The 25,719-nt window shown below is 48.3% G+C and overlaps 1 protein-coding gene across 4 annotated transcripts in view; it reads right to left on the bottom strand.

Annotated features, from left to right (window-relative positions):
- The window catches only part of SEC11A (SEC11 homolog A, signal peptidase complex subunit), an 82,112-nt gene that overhangs the window by 33,760 nt on the left and 22,633 nt on the right, over positions 1-25,719 (bottom strand). The window contains exon 1 of one of the 4 annotated variants that reach the window (XM_017337548.3): positions 14,212-14,634. The exons of 1 other annotated variant lie outside the window; for it this stretch is intronic. In XM_017337548.3, coding sequence (XP_017193037.1) covers positions 14,212-14,262 — 51 coding nt within the window. In that variant the 5' untranslated portion in view covers positions 14,263-14,634. Of the gene's footprint in view, positions 1-14,211; positions 14,635-25,719 lie in introns of those variants that run through there. 2 more of the 4 variants (XM_008275309.4, XM_008275310.4) reach the window with 2 other exon arrangements.

The following is a 25,719-nucleotide window of genomic DNA, read 5'->3' on the forward strand; positions in this document are numbered from 1 at the left end:
TAAATTTTTCCTATACAATTATTGATGTAGTTTCTGTCTTCTGAGTGACATAAATCACCTTTTGATGACACAGTATAGCATCATCTGATGGAAACCCTGTGGGGCTCTGAATCAGCTGCTTTTTCTACAGCTAGGATTCACTAGCCCGGGACTTAAAGTGTAGAATGAGATTGACTCTCTTACTATGACCTATGACCCCTAATGATCTGCAGTGAAATGTATGCTTCCCATGCTCCCAACTTTGGATTCTGCTGTTTAGAGATTTTAATTCCCAAAGGAGATATCCACCCACCAGGAACACAACGGTTCCATTAAACTTGAAGTTGACTGCTACCTGGGCACTTTGTGTTCCTCATGCCAGTGAACCAAACTAATCCTGATCAGACAAAAACCAGACTGTTACTACACAACAAGGACAGTGAGTAGAACTGGAATACGGGCCGGCGCCGCGGCTCACTAGGCTAATCCTCCGCCTAGCGGTGCCAGCACACCGGGTTCTAGTCCCGGTCGGGGCGCCGGATTCTGTCCCGGTTGCCCCTCTTCCAGGCCAGCCCTCTGCTGTGGCCAGGGAGTGCAGTGGAGGATGGCCCAGGTGCTTGGGCCCTGCACCCCATGGGAGACCAGGAAAAGCACCTGGCTCCTGGCTCCTGCCATCGGATCAGCGCGGTGCGCCGGCCACAGCGCGCCGGCCGCGGTGGCCATTGCAGGGTGAACCAACGGCAAAGGAAGACCTTTCTCTCTGTCTCTCTCTCTCACTGTCCACTCCGCCTGTCAAAAAAAAAAAAAAAAAAAAAAAAAGAACTGGAATACGGAAGATCCTCCAAGCCCTCTCTCAGCACTCCATGTAAAAGTTAGGGAAAACAATCCAACTGAACCAGGACTATGTTCATTACTCAAATTTTTATTTTTAAAATTTTATTTATTTATTTATTTGAAAGGTGGAATTACAGAGAGGGAGGGAAAGATAGAGATTTTCCATCTGCTGGTTCACTCCCTAAATGGCACAATGACTGGGGCTGGGTGGGCTGAAGCCAGGAACCTGGAACTCCATCTGGGTCTCCCATGTGGGTGGCAGGGGCCCGAACACGTGGGTCATCTTCCTCTGCCTTCCCAGGCACATTAGCAGAAACTGGAACAGAAGTGGAGCAGCCAGAACTCAAACCAGCACTTGTACTACTAAGCTTTTTGTTACCACGAGAAAATATCTGAGGCAACCAACTTTAGAAAGAGAAAGTTTATTCAGCTTACAGTTCTGGAGTTCAAGTGCAAGAATGTGAAGCACACTGGCTGGCCTCTGATGAGGAACAGTGGCACACGCGTGGAGGTTCACGTGGTGAGCCAGGTAGCTCAGAGAGACAGAACTCGGGGCCCCACTCACACTTTAGAGCCAACCTTCTCTGGAGAACTACCTTCCAGGGCACAACGGACGACAAGGATTTCCCTTGCATGCTCCTCCTCAACACTGTAACTGGATTCCTTCCCACCCCGCAGTAACACATGACTCCGGGCTGAAACATCCACGTGAGTTTGGGAGCCACATCATATTCAAACCACAGCAGACGTGAGTCCTTCGGTAATGCCCCACCAGGCAAGAGGTTGTGATGAATTTAGGTTTTTGCTGGGGGCAGAGACAAAGAAAACTGCTGTAGCCACAGGACCAGCTACAGAAATAAAGGTGATGGCGTATTAGATAGAAACATAACCTTGCTTTTATGTTTATTTGAAAGCTAAGTATGACTAAAACAGGTCTGTACAGATGTCACGCTGACAAAGACTACAGCAGCTTCTGACTTTGTCACCTTGCATAAGCTAGAACTAGATTTCCCCCAATCCCCTTCCCTATATAGATCTGGATTAAAGTCGGCCAAAAAAGAGAAATTTGCCCAAGTTTTGGAAGGTGAAAGTGAAGCAGCTATGACTGCGCTGAAGGTCGCTGGTTAGAGGTGGTGAGACAGACACTGAAGGGCTGGCAGAACCTATTCTGTCCTCCTTCCAACGCTCCACAGCCAGCTCAGACTGGATATAGAAGCAGCTGCTTTTCCCAGGCTTGCCAAATGCTCTTTGTGGTCCAATCCGGTAGCAGGACATGGAGTTCTGCCCCGTATGTCACGGCAAGATGTCCACCCACACCAGTGCTTCAGAAGAGCTGGTTGGGGGCCAGCCCTGCGGTCCAGCAGATTAAGACACCAGCACCCCATTCTAGAGGGCAGTTCAAGTGCCAGCTCCTCCACTTCTGACCCACTTTGCTGCTAATGCACCAGGGAGAGCAGCGAATGATGGCTCAAGTAGCTGTGTCCCTGCCACCCACGTGGGAGACCCAGCTGGGAGTTCCTGGCTTGTGGCTTCAGACTTATCTGTTGCAGGCATTTAGGGAGTGAAGCAGCACACAGAAGATCTCTTTCTCTGTCTCTCTCTGTCACTCTGCCTTTCAAATAAATAGTCGTTTTTTTAAAAAAGAGCTCCTTAGTGACATTTATGATTCTTTTTTTTTTTTTTTTTTTTTTTTTTTTTTTTTTTTTTTTTTTTTTTTTTTTTTTTTTTTTTTTTTTTGACAGGCAGAGTGGACAGTGAGAGAGAGAGACAGAGAGAAAGGTCTTCCTTTGCCGTTGGTTCACCCTCCAATGGCCGCCGCGGCCGGCGCGCTGCGGCCGGCGCACCGCGCTGATCCGATGGCAGGAGCCAGGAGCCAGGTGCTTTTCCTGGTCTCCCATGGGGTGCAGGGCCCAAGCACCTGGGCCATCCTCCACTGCACTCCCTGGCCACAGCAGAGGGCTGGCCTGGAAGAGGGGCAACCGGGACAGAATCCGGCGCCCCGACCGGGACTAGAACCCGGTGTGCCGGCGCCGCAAGGCGGAGGATTAGCCTAGTGAGCCGCGGCGCCGGCCGACATTTATGATTCTTTAACTTCTGCTTTTATTCATTTTATTTGAAAGGCAGAGAGACAAAGACAGAGATCTCCCATTCACTGGTTCACTCCCCAAACACCTAAAAGCCAGACCTGGGTCAGGCTAAAGTCAGAAACTCAATCTAGGTCTCCCATGTGGGTGGCAGTGGCAGGGACCCAACTACATAGGCTATCACCCACTGCCACCCAGAATGTGCATTAGCAGAAGGCTGAAATGGAGAACAGAGCCAGGACTGGAACCCAGGCACGTATCCCAAGCAGCTATTTATCTACTGTGCCAACTACCTGTCCTTAACTCCTTAAGTATTTGCTTGCTCTACAACTGCGTAAAGTCATTCCTACAACAAATTCCTTATTCCCTAATATTCACAGTTCTTCCCAGACTAAACCCTGAGTGATCAACTGTGATTTTCAGCAAAGCGTCCTGCCCTGTGGATAATGTGTTGGGATTTTTTATTTTTTATTTTTTTTTTTTGGACAGGCAGAGTGGATAGTGAGAGAAGACAGAGAGAAAGGTCTTCCTTTTGCCGTTGGTTCACCCTCCAATGGCCGCCATGGCCGGCACACTGCGGCCGGCGCACTGCGCTGATCCGAAGGCAGGAGCCAGGTGCTTCTCCTGGTCTCCCATGGGGTGCAGGCCCCAAGCACTTGGGCCATCCTCCACTGCACTCCCTGGCCACAGCAGAGAGCTGGCCTGGAAGAGGGGCAACCGGGACAGAATCCGGCGACCCGACCGGGACTAGAACCTGGTGTGCCGGCGCCGCAAGGCGGAGGATTAGCTTACTGAGCTGCGGCGCCGGCCCAAAGTTTTGGGATTCTACTCTGCATCTCTTTCCTTGAAGTCAGAAGACAACCCTCTGGAGAAGAGGGACACTGTAATCACCATTTCTGCTTACAGGAAACCCATGTTTATTGTCGTGGGCTTGTGCCAAACGGTTGTGGGAATGAATATCCATGCTTCTCTTCATGCCTGCAGAGAGAACGGTGTGACAAAACGGAAAGATGGGAAGCAGCAAGGGGCAGCAGCAAGAAAGCACCTTCAGACCTTACGAGGTGTTGTAATCTGGACTTCACCCAACCACGTAAGATAGAAAATAACTTTTAGATGCTCAAGGAGAACATACACATGAATGCTATGGGAAGTATGGTTAAAACACATTTGTGACTTCCCTGTACATGTAATGGAGACTGATGTTAGTATTACCATATCGAAACTTTGCAATAAACAAATGAATGCTGAAACCCTGCAGATGATAAAAATTTTTCTGATCCTAAAGAGTAGATTTTTTTCAAGATTTTATTTATTTATTTGACAGAGTTACAGACAGTGAGACACAGAGAGAGAGAGAGAGAAAGAGAGAAAGGTCTTCCTTCCGTTGGTTCACTCTCCAAATGGCACCAACAGCCGGAGCTGTGCCGATCTGAAGCCAGGAGCCAAGTGATTCCTCCTCATCTTCCGCGTGGGTGCAGGGGCCCAAGCACTTGGGCCATCCTCCACTGCCCTGCCGGGCCACAGCACAGAGCTGGACTGGAAGAGGGGCAACTGGGACTAGACCCCGGCGCCCATATGGGATGCTGGCACCGCAGGCAGAGGATTAACCTAGTGCACCACGGCGCTAGCCCCAGATTTGGTTTTGTTTTGTTTTGTTTTGTTTTTTTACAGGCAGAGTGGACAGTGTGAGAGACAGACAGAGAAAAAGGTCTTCCTTTGCCATTGGTTTACCCTCTAATGGCCACCGAGGCTGGCGCGCTGCAGCCGGCGCACCACGCTGATCCGAAGGCAGGAGCCAGGTGCTTCCCCTGGTCTCCCATGGGGTGCAGGGCCCAGCGGCTTGAGCCATCCTCCTCTGCACTCCCGGGCCACAGCAGAGAGCTGGCCTGGAAGAGGGGCAACCGGGACAGAATCCGGCACCCCGACCGGGACTAGAACCTGGTGTGCCGGCGCCGCAGGCGGAGGATTAGCCTAGTGAGTCGCGGCACCGGCCCCCAGATTTGTTTTTAATAATCAAAAACATAATGCATTTTCTGTGCTAGATGCATTTCCAACTTGCTGCACGTTTAACTCACATTAAATCTCTGTCTGTGGACCAGCACTGTGGCGCAGTGGATTAAGCTGCTGTCTGAGACACTGGCATCCCATGTCAGAGTGCAGTTTGAGTCTTGGCTGCCCTGCTTCCAAGTAAGCTTCCTGCTAATGCATCTGGCCCAAGTTCTTGACACCCACTGCAATGCACACGGGAGACCCAGACTGAGCTCTCGGCATCAACCAGCCATGGCTACTGTGGCCATTTGGGGAATGAGCCAGCAGATGGAAGATCTCTCCATCTCTCTCTCTCTCTCTCGTCACTTTGTCTTCCAAATAAATAAATAAATAAATAAATCTTTTAAAAATGCACAGTGTTAATACTTTTTTTTATATATATATATTTTTTTTAACAGGCAGAGTGGACAGTGAGAGAGAGAGACAGAGAGAAAGGTCTTCCTTTTCCGTTGGTTCACCTCCCAGTGGCCGCTGTGGCCGGCGCACCGCGCTGATCCGAAGCCAGGCGCCAGGTGCTTCTCCTGGTCTCCCATGCAGGTGCAGGGCCCAAGCACTTGGGCCATCCTCCACTGCACTCCCGGCCCATAGCAGAGAGCTGGCCTGGAAGAGGGGCAACCGGGACAGAATCCGGCGCCCCGACCGGGACTAGAACCCGGTGTGCCAGCACTGCAGGCGGAGGATTAGCCTTTTGAGCCGTGGTGCCAGCAATACTTTTTTAAAGATTTTAAAAAATTTTTTATTTGAAAGGCAGAGTTATAGAGAGAGAAGGAGAGACAGAGAGAGATCTTCCATCTGCTGGTTCTTCCCCAAATGGCAGTGACAGCCAGGGCAGGGCCAAGCCCAAGCCAGGAGCCCAGAGCTTTTTCTGGCTCTCCTACTCAGGTACAGGGCCCAGGTACTGGGAAATCTGCTGCTGCCTTCCCAGGCGCATTAGCAGGAAGCTAGATTGAAACTGGGGCATCTGAGTCTCAAACTGATGCCCATATGGGATGCCAGCATCTCAGGCAGAGGCTTAACCTGTTATGCCACAGTGCCAGCCCCCAACAGTGTTAACATTTGTGTTAAGGGGCTGGCGCTGTGGCACAGTGGGTAAAACTGCTGCCTGTACTACTGGCATACCATATGGGCGCTGGTTCAAGTCCCAGCGGCTCCACTTCCAATCTGGCTCCCTGCCAAAGCACCTGAGAAAGCAGGAGAAAATCGCACAAGTGCTTGGGCCCCTGCTCGCACATGGGAGACCCAGAAGAAACTCCAGGCTGCAGGCTTCGGATCAGCTTAGCTCTGGATGTTGTGGCCATTTGTGGAGTAAACTAGTGGATGGAAGACCTTTCTTTGTCACTCTGCCTTTCAAATAAATCTTTTTTAAAAATTGTGTTAAGAACTCTTGCACATTTGCTGTTTTAGCTATTTGCAAATTTAAGAAAACTTGCTCTATTAAAGTAATAAATCAGCCTTAGAATTCCAGCTTAAAATGTGTAATCAATTGTTTTAGGTTTATGATTTGATCAGAAAGTTTACCATTTATTCAAACTGTTAAAACATTGTAAGAGAATTTAAGAAGTCTCAGATTTATAAAAATTATATAAATGCTCTGATTGTTGAATAACTTAAGTTCTTAAAAAGGAATTTTTAAAAATTTATAATTTAATTTCATTGTTTTTAAGATGTTTATATTTATACATTAAATCAAATATTAAAAGGCTCTTAAAAGTGATTCTTAAAACTTGCTATATTTGGGGCCGGCACCATGGCATAGCGGGTAAAGCTGCAACCTGCATATGGGCGCCAGTTCAAGTCTAGGCTGCTCCTCTTCCGATCCAGCTCTCTGCTATGTCCTGGGAAAGCATAGAAGATGGCCCAAATGCTTGGGCCCCTGCACCCGCATGGGAGACCCGGAAGCAGCTCCTGGCTCCTGGCTTCATATCGGTGCAGCTTGGGCCGTTGCAGCCATCTGGGGAGAGAACCAGTGGATGAAAGACCTCTTTCTCCTTCCCTCCTTCCCTCCCTCCTTCCCTCTCCCTCTCTCTCTCTCTGCCTCTTCTTCTTGCTCTGTGTAACTCTGCCTTTCAAATAAATAAATAAATCTTAAAAAAAAAAAAACTTGCTATATTTTAAACAGATTTATAAACTGATTCTAAAAGCTAAAGAAAGAACATGTTTTTAAGATTTTAGTTTTTGGGAGCTGGTGCTATGGTGCAGAGGGTTAAGCTGCCAGCATCTCATATGGGCACGAGTTCCTTGTTCCCAGCTTCACTTCAGCCCAGCCCAGCCCAGCCCAGCCTGGGCCACCATGAGCATCTGAGGAGTGAACCAGTAGATGGGAGTTTGCTTTCTCTATGTCTTTCTTTCCTGTGTCTGTCAATTTTTTTTTTTTAATTTAAAGTAAAAATGTCACTTTAATATGCATCAAAATTCTTGCAATTTGGGGCAGGCATATGGTGCACTAGTTAAGATACTGCTTGGGATGCCTGTATTCCATATAAGAGTATCTGGATTTAAGTCCTGGCTCTGGTCCTGATTCCGCATTCCCACTAAGGCACACCCTTGAAGGCACCAGGCAATGGCTCAAATAGTTGTGTCCCTGCCACCCACATAGGAGACCCAGATTGAGTTCTGGGCTCCCAGCTTTGTCCTGCACTGACCACAGCTGTTGTTGACATTTAGGAAGTTAATCAAGACATGAAAGATCTCTCTCTGCCTTTCAAATAAATAAAACTTAAATTCCAAAAAAAAAGTCACATTAACCACTGCTGTATTAAAGCCAATCCACTAAACTTTTTGGAATTTTGCAAGCCAGTTGTTAAATACAGTGCTACTAAAAACTAGTAAAATTACATTAAAAATGAAGGTAAAAGATACTCTAAATTCATCAGTTCCTAATTATTTTACAATTTACTATCATCTATGTTTTTTTTTAAATAAACTTTACTTATTTATTTATTTGAAAGTCAAGAGTTATAGAAACAGAGAGAGGGAGAGACAGAAAGAGATTGTCCATCACTGGTTCACTCCCCAAATGGCCACAACAGCCAGGGCTAAGCCAGGCAGAAGCCAGGAGCTTCATCCAGGTCTCCCACATGGGTGGCAGGGGCGCAAGCACTTGAGTCACCTTCTGCTGCCTTTCCCAGGCTATCAGCAGGGAGCTCGATTGGAAGTGGAACATCCTGGACATGAACCAGGGCCCTCATGGGATGCCATCGTCAGAGGTGGCAGCTTAACTGGCCGTGCCACACGCTGTGCCTCATCTGTGTTCTTGAGGTTATTCTTTTCATCTGTAAGGCATCCGGTTGTTGTGCTATTACCTGTCTCTTCCTAATTTCGCACTCAGTGATGTCACACTGGTACCAGGAAATTTGACATTTTGGAATTATTTACACAACAGAAACTGGCAAATCCTACAAAGCAGGGCTTCACAGATTAAGACAAGCCCCAGTAAAAGGTGATTTGATACTACAGTAAAGGAGCTACAACCAAGAAAAGGGAAGAGGACTAATAAAGTAGTACAGAACAGAGGGCAGGACACAGAGGCCATGCAGTCCTCCAGGGCAGTCCCCAAAGACACAGAAAGAACACAGATGTTAAAAATCAATGAACAGGCCGGCGCCGTGGCTCACTAGGCTAATCCTCCGCCTAGCGGCGCCGGCACACCGGGTTCTAGTCCCGGTTGGGGCGCCAGTTTCTGTCCCGGTTGCCCCTCTTCCAGGCCAGCCCTCTGCTGTGGCCAGGGAGTGCAGTGGAGGATGGCCCAAGTGCTTGGGCCCTGCACCCCATGGGAGACCAGGAAAAGCACCTGGCTCCTGGCTCCTGCCATCGGATCAGCGCGGTGCGCCGGCCGCAGCGCGCCGGCCGCGGCGGCCATTGGAGGGTGAACCAACGGCAAAGGAAGACCTTTCTCTCTGTCTCTCTCTCTCACTGTCCACTCTGCCTGTCAAAAAAAAAAAAAAATCAATGAACAAAAATGAGATACTGCTACACACCTATTGCAATGGCAAAATCTAGAACAATGACAGCACCAACGCTGGAGAGGATATGGAAAAAAGAAATTCACAGTCATTGCTAACGCGAATGCAAGGTGGGATAGCCACACCAGAAGACAATTTGCTGATTTGTAAAACTAAACATATTCTTACCATATGATCTGGCCATCCTCTTCCTTGGTATTTATCCAGAGAAGCTAAAAGCCTATGCCCACACAAAAACCTGAACACAGATATTTACAGCAGCTTTATTAAAAATTATCAAAACTTAAAAGCAATCAAGGGGCTGGTGCTGTGGCATAGTGAGCTAAGCCTCCCCCAGTAGTGCCGGCATCCCATATATGTGCCATTTCTCATCCTGGCTGCTCTCTGCTTACGGCCTGGGAAAGCAGTGGAAGATGACCCAAGTCCTTGGGCCCCTGCACCCACGTAGGAGACCTAGAGGAAACTCCTGGCTCCTGGCTTTGGACTGGTTCAGCTCCAGCCATTGCTGCCATTTGGGGAGTAAACCAGCCAATGGAAGATCTTTCTTTATGTCTCTCCCTCTCTCTGTCTGTAAATCTACCTCTCAAATAAATAAATAAATAATTAAAAAAAAATAAAAAAAAATTGAAAAAGAAATGAGCTACCAGGTCATGAAAAGGCATAGAGGAAACTTAAATGCTTACTACTAAGTGAAAGAAGCAATTTGAAAAGGCTATGTACTGCCTAAGTCCAGCTACCCATGTATGACATTCTAGAAAAGGCAAAACTATGGAAACAGTAAAAGGATTAGTAGTGGCCAAGGGTGGGAGTAAAGGGATAAAGAAGTGAAACAAAGAGGATTTTTATGGCAGGGAAATACACGGCACCACACATCTGTCCAAATGCACAGAACACACAACACCAAGAGTGAATGCTAAGGGAAACTTTGGACTCTACAAGATTATGACGTGTCAGTGAAGGCACCTCAGTTATAGCAAACACACCATTCTGGTGAGAGATGCTGGTACTGGGGGAGCTTAGGCCTGTGTGGGGGCTGAGGGTTTGCGTGAAATTTCTGTATCTCTCCTCAATTTTGCTGTGAAACTAAACCTGCCCTAAGAAAAGGGCATCTTTTAAAAATTAAAGACAAAATAGTTAAAATTTAAAGAATACATACTCTATGATTCCATTTATATAAAATGAAAACCCCTATATACCAACAAAAAGAAATCAGGTTGGGCCAGGTCAAAGTCAAGAGCCAGGAACTCAATCTGGGTGTGTGAGTGATAGGGACCCACATACCTTCACCATCACCTACTGCCTCCCAGGGTGCACATTAGCAGGAAGCTGGAATGCACAGTAGAGCTGGGACACAAATCCAGGCACTCTTGATACGGGGTGCAGGTGCCCAGGCTGCAGCTTAACCTGCTACACCTAAAAGCCCACTCTTCAAACATTTTAAATGACCAGAATTTAGGGAGCAGCACCCTGGTGTAAATGAAAGGAGTTTATTTACAAAAGTATTCCTCCTGAACCTCATAAGGGGGAAAAAAGAACAATAACCCAAGAGCAGGTGTTGTGACACAGCAGACGAAGCTACCACTTGGGACACCCGCATTCCATATGAAACGCAGGTTGGAGGGCTGGAGATCCAGCTTCCTGCTATTGCACCTGGGAAGGCGCAGAACCCATGTAGTTGGGTCCCTCGCACTCACACGGGGGCCCAGATGGAGTTCCCTAACTTCTGGTTTTAGCCTGGCACAATTCTGACTGTTGTCACCATTTGAGAAATGAACCAGAGAGTGAAAGACTGATCTCCCTGTGTCACTCTGCCTTTCAAATAAACAACAAATCTTTATAAAAAAGTAAAAGAGGGGCCAGCACTGTGGTGTAGCAGGTAAAGCCGCCGCCTGCAATGCCGGCATCCCATATGGACACCAGTTCTAGTCCCAGCTGCTCCACTTCTGATCCAGCTCTCTGCTATGGCCTGGGAATGCGGCAGAAGATGGCTAAGTCCTTGGGCCCATGACCCATGTGGGAAACCTGGAAGACGCTCCTGGTTCCTGGCTTCGGATCAGCACAGCTCGGCCATTGTGGCCAACTGGGGAGTGAACCAGCGGATGGAAGACCTCTCTCTCTGCCTCTCCTTCTCTGTGTTACTCTGACTTTCAAATAAATAAATAAACCTTTAAAAAAATCGAAAGAAAACCTAAAGAATAAAATAACAGAAACATTTGATGATATATGCATAATATAAAATTAGCCATAAATAGAAAAGCTATGCAAATGAGTTTTTACAAGAATAGAACAAAAATTCTAGATTCTCTCCTCATTTGATTAGCTGTCAATACCTACAACTACTATATTTCAATTACCCTGAAGGTACGGAAGCAATGAATTCTGAACCACAATCATTCCATGCAGTGGAAAGAGAAGGGCAGGATAGCTTCTACTTCCTAACTTCACATTTCTGTTCCCTCAGCTTGTAATTCTGTTATAGTATGCATCGTACTGCTTATGTAATAATCAGCATTTTCTTTCTTTCACTATTAGAATGAGAAACTCTTCGAGGGCAGGAAGTGTGCCTTGTGTAACTCGGAAGCCTCAAATCCAGTGTTCAATGAATGCTCTTACTTCCTCTTCATCCTGAATTATCTAAATGATAACCAACCCACAAAGGTGACTGCTAAGGTCTTTCAAGACTCTCCTTGAAGCTGACTGAAATGTCTCTCAGTCTTCCTACCACCGCTAGAAACTGTCTTATCCTTTCTGGTCCCAGTGTTGAGGCTTTGAAATCAGAGCTGAGATCAAATCCAGGTCCTGCCATTCACCTTGGATCTTAGGCAAACTTTTAAAATCTCTCTAGCAGCAAAACACTGCCAACAACAATGCAGCTAATATCTATCATGTGCCGAGCACATCTAAGAACTTGCTATGAATTAACTCAGTTAATCTTCATATCAGCTCATATACAATACAGACGGTAAATGCAAATATTGCATCTGAAGGATACACTTAAAAATGGTGAGAACAGGGCCTGGCGTTGTGGTACAACAGGTTAAGCCACTGCCTGCAATGCCGGCATCCCATAGGAGTGCCAGTTCCAGTCCCAGGTGCTCCACTTCCAAGTTCTCCGCTAATGTGCCTGGGAAAGCACTTGGGCCCCTGCCACCCATGTGGGAGGCCCAGATGGAGTTCCAGGCTTCTGGCTTCAGCCTGGCCCAGCCCTGGCTGTTGCAGCTAGCTGGGGAGTGAATCAGCTGATGGAAGATCTTTCTCTCCCTCTCTCTCTGTAACTCTTTCTTCCTTCCATCTGATGGCTCACTCCCCAAATAGCTGCAATGGCCAGGACTGGGCTAGGCCAAAGCCGGGAGACAGGTGCTTCATCCGGATCTCCCACATGGACGCAGGGGCCCAAGCACTTGGGCTATCTTCTGCTGCTTTCCAGGAAAATTAGCAGGGAGCTGGATGGGAAGTGGGGCAGCCGGGACTCAAATGGGCACCTATATGGGATGCTGACCCCGCAGACGGCAGCTTAACATACTACGCCACAGTGCCAGCCCCGGTAACTTTGCCTTTCAAATAAATAAATAAATAAATAATTTAAAAATGGTTAAAATGGCAAATGTTATATTTTATATACTTCTACCACAATGAGAAGATAAAGATAGGCACAGAGAGGTTAACTAGCCCAAAGCACACAGCCAGTAAGGAACAGTTACCTCAAGCCTCTGAAGTCTAGCTTCTGAGTCCACACTCTCAACTTCTAGTCAGAACTGCTTCTCACAAAGCCTATTTTCTTCACATGTATAACAAGCACATTACCCACCTCCTCTGCACTTCAAAATATTCACAGAAAAATAGAATTAAAAGATAAGTTTATTTTGGGGCAAAAACCCATGCATAGTTTTTACATAATACGCATTTCCCACAAATTTTTGGAAGACCCTCAGATGAAGCACTTCACACACAGCAAGAGCTCAAAAAAGTTCACACTTTGCCTTGGTCACTCTGTACCCACTGATGCTCCTTGAAAGCAGTCTGTCTGGTCTTTGTGTCACTGTGCCTAGCACAGCGTCCAATGGACAGCAGACCCAAAATAAACATTTTCTTCAGAGAAATATCTGTGATATCTAGAAACCCAAACATGGATAAGGGGCTGGCGCTGTGGCGTAGTGGGTAAAACAAACACCTGCAATGCCGCCATCCCATTGGGCGCAGTTCAAGTCCTGGCTGCTCCACTTCTGATCCAGCTCCCTGCTAACAGCCAAGGAAAGCAGCAAGTGCTTGGGTCCCTGCACCTCCCCACGTGGGAGTCCCGGAAGAAGCTCCCAACTCTGGTCGTTGTGGTCATCTGGGAAGTGAACCAGCAGATGCAAGACCTTTCTATCTCTCCCTCTGTCTGTAATTCTGCCTCTCAAATAAACAGATAAAATTTTTAAAAAAGCATTATACAACACGTAAAACATCTGGAGCGCTATCATAACGATGAAACGACACCGGGACAGGTCTCGACAGCAATACTGGGAAGAGGTCCGACGCAAGCAAACCAGGTTCCACGCACACACCCGGTGTAGAACCAGGTTCTACACACACACCCAAAAGAAGGAACCTTTTCCAACGACGGAGTAATTACAACGCTATTCCCAGTCCCTTCTAACATATAATCTGGCAGACCAAGGCAGGGGAGGGTCTACAGACTAAACCAGGAGACCTAAATTTCAAGATCCCAGGGCTGCCAACGTGAGACGGGGAGCGGCCACCTTACTGCTAAGGGCAAGCAGAGTAACTCTTCCAACTTCAAAGAATGGTCCAAGGCAAAGTCCGGGCAGCCTCGCAGGACCCAAAAAGGGTTGCGACCGACCGAAAGCAGCAAAATGGCTTTTGTGGGGCCTACAACCGCCCTCCCGAGCGGCCCCGGCAGCCGGATTAGCGGTGAACTGCTAACCCTCGTCTCCGGAACCCATCAGGAGTCGCTGGGCTGCGAGGCACCACGGGTCTGCCGCCGTACAACGTCTCCATCAGTAGGAAGCCCCAGCTCCCGCTCACAACGCGCCCCACGGTTTCCATCTGCTCCGCCGGCTCAAGGGCAGGAATGGAAGGTGCACACACCGCTGCCCCAGGCAGGCCCCGCGGTGGCAGGGGGCTAAACCCCGGGGCAGACAAAGCAGCCTCCGAAGGCCGACCCCACAGCCAGTGAAGGCTCCCGGCTTCAGACCCTCTCGGGCCCGCGGCTCGGGGCCCTGGGGTCCGTCGGGGTCCCGCAGTGGCGGCGTCCATGGGGACAAGGGGAAGTTGAGGAAACAGAGGGCGGCCAACCTCACCTGCCTCTTGTTCATTCGCCGCACATCGTCCAAAAAGTCTAGAGACAGCATGGTGGGGACAGCTAGCGGGACACGGGCAGGAGAGAGGGCGCGCAGCGACCAGAGAGGGCGGAACGGCTGGAGCTCGGGCCGGGCTCACACTGGACAAGACCCCGCGGCGCTTGCACTTCCGCTTCCGGGGCGGGTGCCGCCGTCGCCGCGGCCCCGCCTCTTCGCTTCGAGAGCGGACAAAGGGACGCGCGAGCCGGCTGGTCCGGTCCCGGGCCTGGCCTCGCCGTTGTGGGCCTCCCTGCTCCGTGCCGGGCCTGCGGAGCTGCGACCCGAGCGCGCGTCCAGCGCCCGGTCCCCGAGTCCCCTCGCTCAGGCGGCGACCCGGGGTTAGATAGGCCCGCCGCCTCCGGAGGGCGGGCCCTCGGCACGGCCAGCCAGTGGGGAGCCGCCTGTCGGGTCTGGGCGGGCAGAAGTGGCCCCTGAGTGGCCGGCGCGTGCCCGAGCGCCCCGCGGTGAGGGCTGGGTGTGGCACGGGACGTGTCGGCTGCCGGTTTGTTCTCGGGTCCGGCGCGCATCGGAGCCGAGGATGGAGATGGTTCGCGTCAGGAGATGGGCGCGAGAGGCTTTGGAAGCACTGGACCAACCCGGAGCTTGCTGTCCGGCTGGGGACAACCTGAGGACGCGTGTCGCCAGGAAGTGCCTTCCTTCCCGGGCTTTGCCTCCTTGAACTCCGGTGTCACCTCGGGCACCAGGATGTGCCCCGCTTCTGGCCGCCTCCTGTCTCCTTTACGGAGAAACAGCGCCGGCCTTGGGGGTGCCAAGCTCTTAATACCCACCTCAGCCGACAAGAACTAAAGCTGAATCTCTTGATGTAATTTAGAGTAGTGGGACTCTGCCAGTACCGGGAAGCCGAGTGAAAGGGAGACCGCAACGCTTTGTGCTATCTTTGCAATTTTTAAAGTTGTAAATTATTTTATATATGTATGTATATATATATATATGTTGGAGGATGGTTAGGATTAAAAAAAATTAACTTTGAGAAAAGAAATGGGGGAGCTGGAACTCTTCATACACTGCTGGTGGAAATGGAAAATGGTGCGGCCACTTTGGAAAACAGCCTGGTAGTTCCTCAAAAGGTTCAACACAGTTACTGTATTAAATAGTTCTCCAGGCATATATCCAAGGGAATTGGGAACTTTGGTCCAACAAAACCTGTGCCCAATGTTCTTAGCCACACTGCTCATAATTGCCAGAAGCACAAATAAACGTTCACCAACTGATGAAGGCACAAACAGCGACAGAAAAGTGTTTGTACAATGGAATATGATTTGGCAATAAAAAGAAATACTGCAGCAGGAGTTAACAGTAAGTTAATTAGGGCTGCTGTTGTGACATAGTGGGGTAGGCCACCACCTGCAATGCTGGCATCCCGTATGAGTGCTGGTTCAAGTACCACTTCTCCACTTCTGATCCAGCTCTCTGCTAATGCTCCTGGGAAAACAGCGCAAGATGGACCAAGTGCTTGGACCCCTGCCACCCATGTAAGAGACCCAAATGAAGCTCTTGGCTCCTGGCTTCAGCCTGACCCAGCCCACTGTGGCTATTTGGTTAGTAAACCAACATATGAAAGATTCCTCTGTACCCCCCTCCCTCCCTTCCTCCCTCCCTTTCTCCCTTCATCTCTCTCTAACTCTGCCTTTCAAATAAATAGAAGAAGAAGAAGAAGAAGAGAATAGTGAAAGAAGCCAGTCACAAAAGACCAAATTATTACATGATTCCATTTTGTAAAATGTCCAAAATAGGCAAATCCATAGAGAGAAAGCAGTTTGTTCAGGACTGAGAGAACTGGAGGAAATGCAGAGTAACTGCTAATGGGTATGGAGTTTCACTGGGGAGGAGAGGATGGTAGTACTTGTACAACTCCATGAACATACTAAAAACCATTGAATTATATACTTTAACTTAGTCAGTTGTATGGCATACAAATTATTCCCAATAAAACTGTTAGGAGAATGAATAGGAGAATAGGTATGCAGTAAATACTTAATGAACTTAAAATGTGTGTGTGGGGCTATGATCTCCAATTGCTATCCCTAAGTGCCCAATGCTTAATGAGTTCAAAAATGAATTCTTGGGGCAGGCATTGTGGCTTAACAGATTAAGCCACTGCTTGTGACATCCTCATCCCATATCAGAGTGCCAGTTGGAGTCCTGGACACTTCACTTACCAAACAACTTCCTGGGAAAGGCTTCCTGCACCCAGGAAGCTGCAAATGATGGCTCAAGTACTTGAGCTCCTGTTACCCATATGGGAAACCCAGTTGGAGTCCCTGGGTCCTGGCTTCTGCCTGGCCCAACTCTAGCTGTTTACAGCCATTTGAGGCGTGAACCAGCAGATGGAAGAGCTCTCCCCACACCACACCAGTTGCTTTGCCTTTCAAATAAATCTTTCAGAAAAATAGGTTCTTGATTTCTCCAAAGTGGGAAGAAAATACATGCAAACTATGAAGAGTACATTCGCAGGGGCAGGGCCCTTATCCTCCTTTCTACTTCAGTTTCCATAACAGTGCCACACATGTGGCAGATACTCGCTAAGTCATTATTAATAAATGCTGAGTGTGGGTTCTAATCTAAATTGTGACTAGAGCCCTTGACTCATGCTTGTTAATGTTGAACTCAAATCTGAAGATGAGTGTCAACAACCACTTATATGAGTACGAGTCTCAATCCACCCCTTATAGTATGAAGAAAGAGCCCTGTGGGTCCTCAGATGTGGGAAAAGTCAACTTTCTTGGACAGCTTGATAGGAAGCTTAAAAGGGGCCTCAGAGAGGAGAGAACATTTGAGATATGTATGCAGTCCACTTGACATGTGGGTCAAGTTGGCAGGCAAAAGGATATACCAAAGTCAGAGAACTTTCAGGAATAAACATACAAATGTAGGAAACTGGAAAATGTATTTGAATCATTCAGTTTGATTTTTCAACCTTATCCTACCTCATTAGCCTGACCTGCAGATTATCTTGCTTCCAAGGAAACTTGAGCAAGCCTGCAAAATTACTTTTAGGATCCACACATTTCCTACCCATGTCTGTATAGGTTCTGCTGAAATCCACATTCTTTTTTTTTTAAGATTTATTTATTTATTTTAAAGACAGAGTTACACAGAGCAAGAAGGAGGGGCAGAGGGAAAAAGGTCTTCCATCCACTGGTTTGCTCCCCAGTTGGCCACAACAGCCAGAGCTGCACTGATCTGAAGCCAGGAGCCAGGAGTCAGGAGTCAGGAGCTTTCTCTGGGTCTCCCACATGGGTACAGGGGCCCAAGGACTTGGGCCATCTTCTACTGCTTTCCCAGGCCATAGCAGAGAGCTGGATTGGAAGTGGAGCAGCCAGGACTTGAACCGGCACCCATATGGGATGCCAGCACTGCAGGTGGTGGCTTTACCTGCTACGTCACAGCGCCAGCCCCAAAATCCACATTCTGAGGTTACTTATTTTTTTGTTTCTCTGTAAATTTTATTCATTTTTAAAGACTTGCTTATTCATTTATTTTTTTGACAGGCAGAGTGGACAGTGAGAGAGAGAGACAGAGAGAAAGGTCTTCCTTTGCCGTTGGTTCACCCTCCAATGGCTGCCACGGCCGGCACGCTGCGGCCGGCGCACCGCGCTGATCCGATGGCAAGAGCCAGGTACTCATCCTGGTCTCCCATGGGGTGCAGGGCCCAAGTACTCGGGCCATCCTCCACTGCACTCCCTGGCCACAGCAGAGAGCTGGCCTGGAAGAGGGGTGACCGGGACAGAATTTGGCGCCCCGACCGGGACTAGAACCCGGTGTGCCGGCGCCGCAAGGCGGAGGATTAGCCTATTGAGCCACGGTGCCGGCTGCTTATTCATTTTGAAAAGCAGAATGACTCAGAGAGAGGGAGAGACAGAGAGAAAGATCCTCCATCTGTTGGTTCACTCCTCAAATGCCCACAGTGGTCGACGTTAGCCCAGACCAAAGCCAGAGGCCTACAGTTCCGTCCAGATCTCCCGTGTGGGTGGGAGGGACCCAAGCATTTGGGGCATCATCTGCTGCTTCCTGCTTTCCCAGGCACATTAACAGGGAGCTAGATCAGAAGCAGAGCAGTCCGGACTCAAACTGGCACTTTGATATGGGATGCTGGCCTTGCAAGCAGCAGCTTAACCCCTGGTACCATCATGCCAGCCTGTGTACATTTAAATCATAAAAGACAAAGACAAGCAGTTGAGCAGTTTCCACTTCTGGATACATATCTCAGAGAATTAAAAGCAAGGTCTCAAAGAGATATTTATATGTCTGTATTAGTTTTGACTTACTACTACAATGACCAAGGGCAGGCTACTTATAAGGAAAAAGGCTTATTTCACTCAGAGTTTTCTAGGTTCAAGGGCATGACACTGGCATTGGCTCAGCTTTGGTGAGGGTCCTCTTGACTGTGACACATCATGGCAGGTTCAGTGACAGGAGCACCTGTGGAATAAGGGCTCACAATTCAGACAGGAAGTCAGAAAGTGATTGAGTGGGACCAGGGTCTGGCTTTAAAAAACAAAAGATTTGCTTTATTTATTTAAATGGCAGTTACAGAGAGACAGGGAGAGATCTTCCACCTACTAGTTCACTCCTGAAATGGTCACAGCTGCCAGGGCTGGGCCAGGTCAAAGCCAGGAGCCTGGAACTCCTGTTTTCCCAGGCACATCAACAGGTGACTGGAACAGAAGTGGAACAGCTAGGCCTTGGACCAGTGCACATGTGAGACTCGCTGTGCCACATGCTGGTTCAGGCTCAGGCTTTTATAGCAATTCTCTCAAGAGAACCAGAGTCCCACAAGAAATACCTTAACCCCTTTCTAGGGTACACACTTATGGACTGAGGACCTCCTACTAGTCACCACTTCCCAAAGGCTCGCACTGTCTCCCAGCACTGCCACCCTGGGAACCACGCTTCCAATGTATGAACCTTTGGGGGCCACTCACACCATAACTAAAACCTAGCCACACCCACATTCATAGCTGCACAACTCACAATGCCTAAAGGTGGAAGCAACCCAAGTGTCCAGCGTCAAATGAATGGATTGACAAAATGTGGCTTAATATTAACATGTGGAATATTAGTCAGTCATAAAAAGGATGGAGGAGCTGGAGCTGAGGTTAAACTGCTGGCTTGCGATGCCACATCCCATATCATAACACTAGTTTCAGTCCCAGCTACTCTGCTTCCAATCCAGCTTCCTGCTAATGCACCTGGAAAAGAAGCAGAGGATGGCTCAAGTACTTGGCCCCTGCCACATGTGGGAGACCAGGATGGAATTCCTAGCTCCTGGCTTCAGCCTGGTCCAGCCCTGGCCACTGCAGGCATTTGGGGAGTCAACCAGCAGATGGAAGATCTCTCTCTGTCTCTCCTTCTCTTTCTCTCTCTGTCACTCTTCAAATAAATAGATCTCTTTAAAATTTTTTTGAAGCTAATGCTTTTGTTTTATTTTATTTTATTTTATTTGACAGATGGAGCTAGACAGTGAGAGAGAGAGAGACAGAGAAAGGTCTTCCTTCCATTGGCTCACTCCCCAAAATGGCTGCCATGGCCAGAGCTACGCCGATCCGAAGCCAGGAGCCAGGTGCTTCCTCCTGGTCTCCGATGCAGGTGCAGGGGCCCAAGCACTTGGGCCATCCCCCACTGCACTCCCAGGCCACAGCAGAGAGCTGGACTGGAAGAGGAGCAACTGGGACTAGAACCTGGTGCCCATATGGGATACTGGCGTTGTAGGCAGAGGATTAACCAAGTGAGCCATGGCGCCAGCCCCTCTTTCAAAAGCTTTTCAAAAAAGAAAGCAAATCCTGACATGTGCTATAGACAAGCATGGATAAACCCTGAAGACTTTTATGTCATATGAAATAAGCCAGTTACAAAAAGACAAATGAGGTCGAATTCCACCTACCTAATATATATGTAATGTAGTCAAACTCAAAGAAACTGAAAGTGGACTGGTGGTTGCCAGAGGCTAGGATTTGATTTGTTGCTGATTTGTAGGTATAGTTCTGAACAATGGCTGCAGATGGGCTGTACAACAATGCAACGATGTTTAACAGTACTGAACTAAACACTTAAGAAGGTAAATTTTAAGTAACAATGTGTTTGGGTACAACCAAAGAAAATAGAAAGATAGACATACACAGAGTAGAAGTGCATGTTCTCTTAGCTCTCCAGCTCTGTCTCTCCCCTCTCACACTGATCTCTGCTGTTGTCCCTACTGGTGCTTTTTTCTATGCACTGAAACATTATACTTTTTTTTTTTTTCGCATTTTCATGAATGGGACCACACTGTGCCTTTCCCTTCAGCTTTTGCACTCACTCCACTTACACTATTGCACGTCTACGAGTCCTCCAGTCCCCTGACTGGGCAACCATCTCTCCCATGAATCAGCATCCCTCTAACATGTGGCCCCGGGACCAATAATCTCTCAAGTTGTCTGCAGGCTATTTTATTGAACTAAAAAACCTTTGCTTCTATTTCCCAAAGATTCATTCATTTAATCATTTTTATCGAAAAGCAGAGCAACAGAGAGAAAAAGGGACACAGAAAGAGAGAAAATCTTCTACTCCCCAAAGAGCTGCAACAGCCCAGGCTGATCCAGGTCGGATCTAGAAGCCTGGAACTCCGTCCGGTCTCCCATGTGGGCAGCAGGAGCCCAGGTACTTACGTCATCCTCTGCTACCTTTGAAGGCACTTTAGAAGGAATCAGAAATGGATCTGCGGGGCCAGCGCTGTGGCATAGCAGGCTAATCCTCTGCCTGCAGCGCTGGCATCCATATGGGCACTGATTCATGTCCTGGCTGCTCCTCTTCTGATCCAGCTCTCTGCTAATTGCCTGGGAAAAGAAGTGGAAGATGGCCCAAGTGTTCTGACCCCTGCACCCATGTGAGATCTGAATGAAGCTCTTGGCTTCTGGCTCCTGGACTGGCCAAATGCTGGCCACTGTGACTATCTGGGTGGTAATTCAGCAGATGGGTGGAAGCTATTCTCTCTCTCTCTTTCTTTGTATCTCTGACTTTCAAAATAAATAAATCAATCTTTAAAAAAACTGCAGAGCAGCCATAACTGGAACTGACACTCTGATATGGATGCGAGAATCACAAGCGGCATTTAACCTGCTGAACCACAACACTAACCCCTATATTATGACTTTCTCAGAAATCCTGTTACACTCATTTTTCTCTTAAAGTTTATACTGCCATGGCTCTATGAGTATGCCAGCTAACGGTCTATTAAGAAGACATAGGTAATCTACACTAATGTGTTCTCTCTGTGTTATTGTTTATGGGCTAAATTTGAAACTTTTTAAAAAAATATTTATTTCTTTGAAAGTCATAGTTATTGAGAGAAAGAGGAGAGACAGAGAGAATCTTCCATCTGCTGGTTCACTCCCCAGATGGCCACACCAGCCAGGCCAATGTACCAGGCCAAAGCCAGGAGCTTAATCCGGGTCTCCGACATAGGTGGCAATGACCCAAGCACTTTGGCCATCCTTTGATGCTTTTCCAGGCACATTAGCAGGGAGCTGGATCAGAATTGGAGCAGCCAGGACTTGAACTTGCTCCCATATGGGATGCCAACACTGCAGACAGTGGCTTTACCTGCTATGCCACAGCACCAGCCCCCAAACTTGTTTTGTTACATTTCATTCTCTGTTCTCATAAATGGACCAGTAACTCAAACTAGCTGGTTAAAGGTTAATTAAATTAGGATGTTGAATGCTGTACTTTTAAACTTAGAAAAAAGTTGTGAGTGAAACATTGACCAAGAATCCAGTGCAAACAAACATGGAGTGAATCTGTGTGTGAGTGTGGCATTTGCTGGTGAACAGCTATGAAGGAAAGTGCTGATCGGAAGTGTGGAAACCTCCAAGAGGCAAGTCTTTTTTTTTTTTTTTTTTTTTTAATTTTTTGACAGGCAGAGTGGACAGTGAGAGAGAGAGACAGAGAGAAAGGTCTTCCTTTGCCGTTGGTTCACCCTCCAATGGCTGCCACGGCCGGCACGCTGCGGCCGGCGCACCGCGCTGATCCGATGGCAGGAGCCAGGAGCCAGGTGCTTTTCCTGGTCTCCCATGGGGTGCAGGGCCCAAGCACCTGGGCCATCCTCCACTGCACTCCCTGGCCACAGCAGAGAGCTGGCCTGGAAGAGGGGCAACCGGGACAGAATCCGGCGCCCCAACCGGGACTAGAACCCGGTGTGCCGGCGCCGCTAGGCAGAGGATTAGCCATTAAAAAAATGATTTATTATTTGAAGGCAGAATTACAGATAGGGAGAAAGAGAGATCTTCCATCCAGTGGTTCACTTCCGAAATGGCTATAACAGCTAGGGCTGTGCCAAGCCAAAGCCAGGAGCCCGGAACTCCATCTGTCTCCCATTTGGGTGATGGGGGTCCAAGCACTTGGGTCATCTTCTGATTTCTTCCCAGGTGCATTAGCAGGGAGTTGGATCAGAAATGGAGCACCTGGGACTCTCTCTCTCTCTCTCTCTCTCTCTCTCTACCTCCCTCCTTCCCTCCCTCCCTCCCTCCCTCTGACACTGCCTTTCAAGCAGATGAGAATAAGTAAATAAACATTTTCAAAAAACCAAAAATCAGGGCCGGTGCTGTGGCACAGAAGGTTAATCCTCTTCCTGCAGCGCCGGCATCCCATATGGGTGCCAGTTCTAGTCCTGGCTGCTCTTCTTTTGGTCCAGCTCTCTGCTATGGCCTGGGAAAGCAGTAGAAGATGGCCCAGGCACTTGGGTCCCTGCACCCATGTGGGAGACCCAGAGGAAGCTCCTCGCTCCTGGCTTTGGATCCACAGAGCCCCAGCGGATGCAGCCATTTGGGTAGTGAACCAGCGGATAGAAGACCTTTCTCTCTGTCTCTCCCTCTCGCTTTCTGTAACTCTACCTCTCAAATAAATAAATAAAATCTTAAAAAAAAAAAAAAAAACTCAGTGGCTCCTCTTAGAGTCAAAACAAACTTTCTAGAGTAGGGAAGAGGCAGAAAATAATGCTTACTAATACAACATTGATGAAATTTCTCCCTAAAGAAAAGAACAATGTTCAAAGCTATAAAGGCATGCTTTCAAATTGTACGTCTCCTGGTCAAAATAATAACAGGTTACTTTTTTACCAAGCAGCTATGGCCTGGGAAGGCAGTGGAGGATGGCCCAAGTACTTGGGCCCTGCACCCCATGGGAGACCAGGAGAAGCACCTGGCTCCTGGCTTCGGATCAGCGTGGTGCGCCGGCCGTGGAGGCCATTGGAGGGTGAACCAACGGCAAAAAGGAAGACCTTTCTCTCTGTCTCTCTCTCTCTCTCACTGTCCACTCTATCAAAAAAAAAAAAAAAAAGATAAAATCGGGGTCAGCAATATGGCACAGAGGGTTAAGCTGCCCTCTGCAGCACTGGCAACCCACATGGGCACCGGTTCAAGTCTTGACTGCTCCACTTCTGATCCCTGATAATGTACCTGGGAGAGCAGTGGAGAATGGTGCAAGTATGTAGGTCCCTGTTCTCATGTGGAGACCCAGAAGAAGCTTCTGGCTCCTGGTTTTGGCTTGGTCCAGCCCCTGGCCCAACCCTGGCCATTGTGACCATTTGGGGATGGAAGATTTTCTCTCTCTCTCTCTCTCTCTCTCTCTCTCTCTCTCTGTGTGTCTCTGCCTCTCTGTAACTCTGCCTTTCAAATAGATAAATAAATCTTTTTTAAGAAAAGATAAATTCATTTGGATGCAAAATAAATTTGAAATCTATGCATAGTTTTCCATAATACACATTTTCATCAGCTTTTTAAATACTCATCCAACATAGGCATGGATTTCAATTTTTTGCACTAAAATAAAAACTTATGTTTTATTTTCCATGAACTTTTTTTTTAAGTAAACATGTATTTATTTGAAAGGCAGAGATGGAGGGGGGAGAGAGAGAGAGAGAGAGAGAGCGAGCTTCCATCCACTGGTGTATTCCCTAAATGGGCTCAACAGCTGGGGCTGGACCAGGCTGACACCAGACGCCCTGCACCCCACCCAGGTCTCCCAAATGGGTGGCAGGGACCCAAGCACTTGGGCCATCTTCCACTGCTTTCCTGGCACATCAGCAGGGAGCTGGATGGGAAGCGGAGCAGCCGAGACTCCAGCTGGTGCTCTAACATGGGATTTCAGCAGCCCAGGAAGAAGCTTGGCCCTCTACACCACAGTGCTGGCCCTTCCCTGAATTTTTGAAATACCCTCACGTCATCATTTCTTCTGCATTCTTTTTGTTAGACATGAGTCCAAAACAGACTCAAAAGGAGGGAGATTCAATTCCATCTTTTGAAGAGGAGAGTAGCAAGGAATTTATGGACATATTTTATAACCACCACATCTGGAGTCCAGCTACATAGAGAAAGGAAAGTCTTAAATAAAAACTTTGCATTTCCTACCTTACCCCTACCCAACATAGCTACCCCCACCAACCTCCCTGCCTCCTCCCTCATTCCTCTGTTGGTGAAAGACACATCTCCTTCCTGTCCAAACCTAGCCCTTCCACTGCCCGAAGCTTCTCCCATCTACCTCTGGAACCCGCTCCCTGTAATCCTTCTCTCCTGTGACTTTCTCTTTTCCCAGCATATGATTGTGTTCAAATATTTCTTATAGAATCTGTGTCCAGTGCTTTGCTGAGGTATAATTTGCTTATGGTCAAATGCTGAAAGAAGTGTACAGCTCAATGAATCTCAGTAAATATATGCACCCATCTAGGCACCGTCTGCATCCTCCTGACTTTGCTGAAAGCTGACTTCTGCACCCATTCTGCCACCGAGAGTCCTAAAGCAGCTGCTGGAACCCCGGGTGCTGCCTCAGCTCCCCTTTCCCAGCCTGCCTCTGGCGGCTCTGCACGACGGTTCCAGTCTCCACCACGGACTCTCTCATCCACTCCTCGAGCGGGCGAATCCTGCACCATCCTCACTGCCTCCGTGTGGCCTCATCTCTTCTCCTGGCTCCAGCTCCCTTCTCCACACAGCTCTATATCCTAAACACCAAGAGCCCTCCCCTTCCCCTGGGTGTCAGATCTTCTCGTCAACTGCCTTTGGACATCTCAACTTGAGTGTCCAGCAGACACCTCAAACTCACTCTGTCCCAATATCCTAGCTCCCCACGCTCAGAGACCTGCCAAATCTCCACGAATGCCTCCACCCAATCACAAACAAAAGAAATCCTATTGTCATCCTGGTTCTTCTCTCCCCCACCTCCCAAATTCCATTAGTCACCAATGTCTTTCCTTTAAAAAAAAAAAAAAAGATTGTTTATTTACTTGAAATCAGAGCTACAGAGAGAGAGGGAGAGGCAGAGAGAGAGAGAGAGAGAGAGAGAGAGAGGTCTTCTATCCACTAGTTCACTCCCCAGATGGTTGCAATGGCCAGGCTGGGCCGGGCAAAGTCAGGAGCCAGGAGCTTCATCTGGGTCTCTACGTGAGTGGCAGGGGCCCATGTACTTAGAACATCTTCT

This window comes from Oryctolagus cuniculus, chromosome 12, assembly GCF_964237555.1.
Source record: "Oryctolagus cuniculus chromosome 12, mOryCun1.1, whole genome shotgun sequence".
NCBI lineage: Eukaryota > Metazoa > Chordata > Mammalia > Lagomorpha > Leporidae > Oryctolagus > Oryctolagus cuniculus.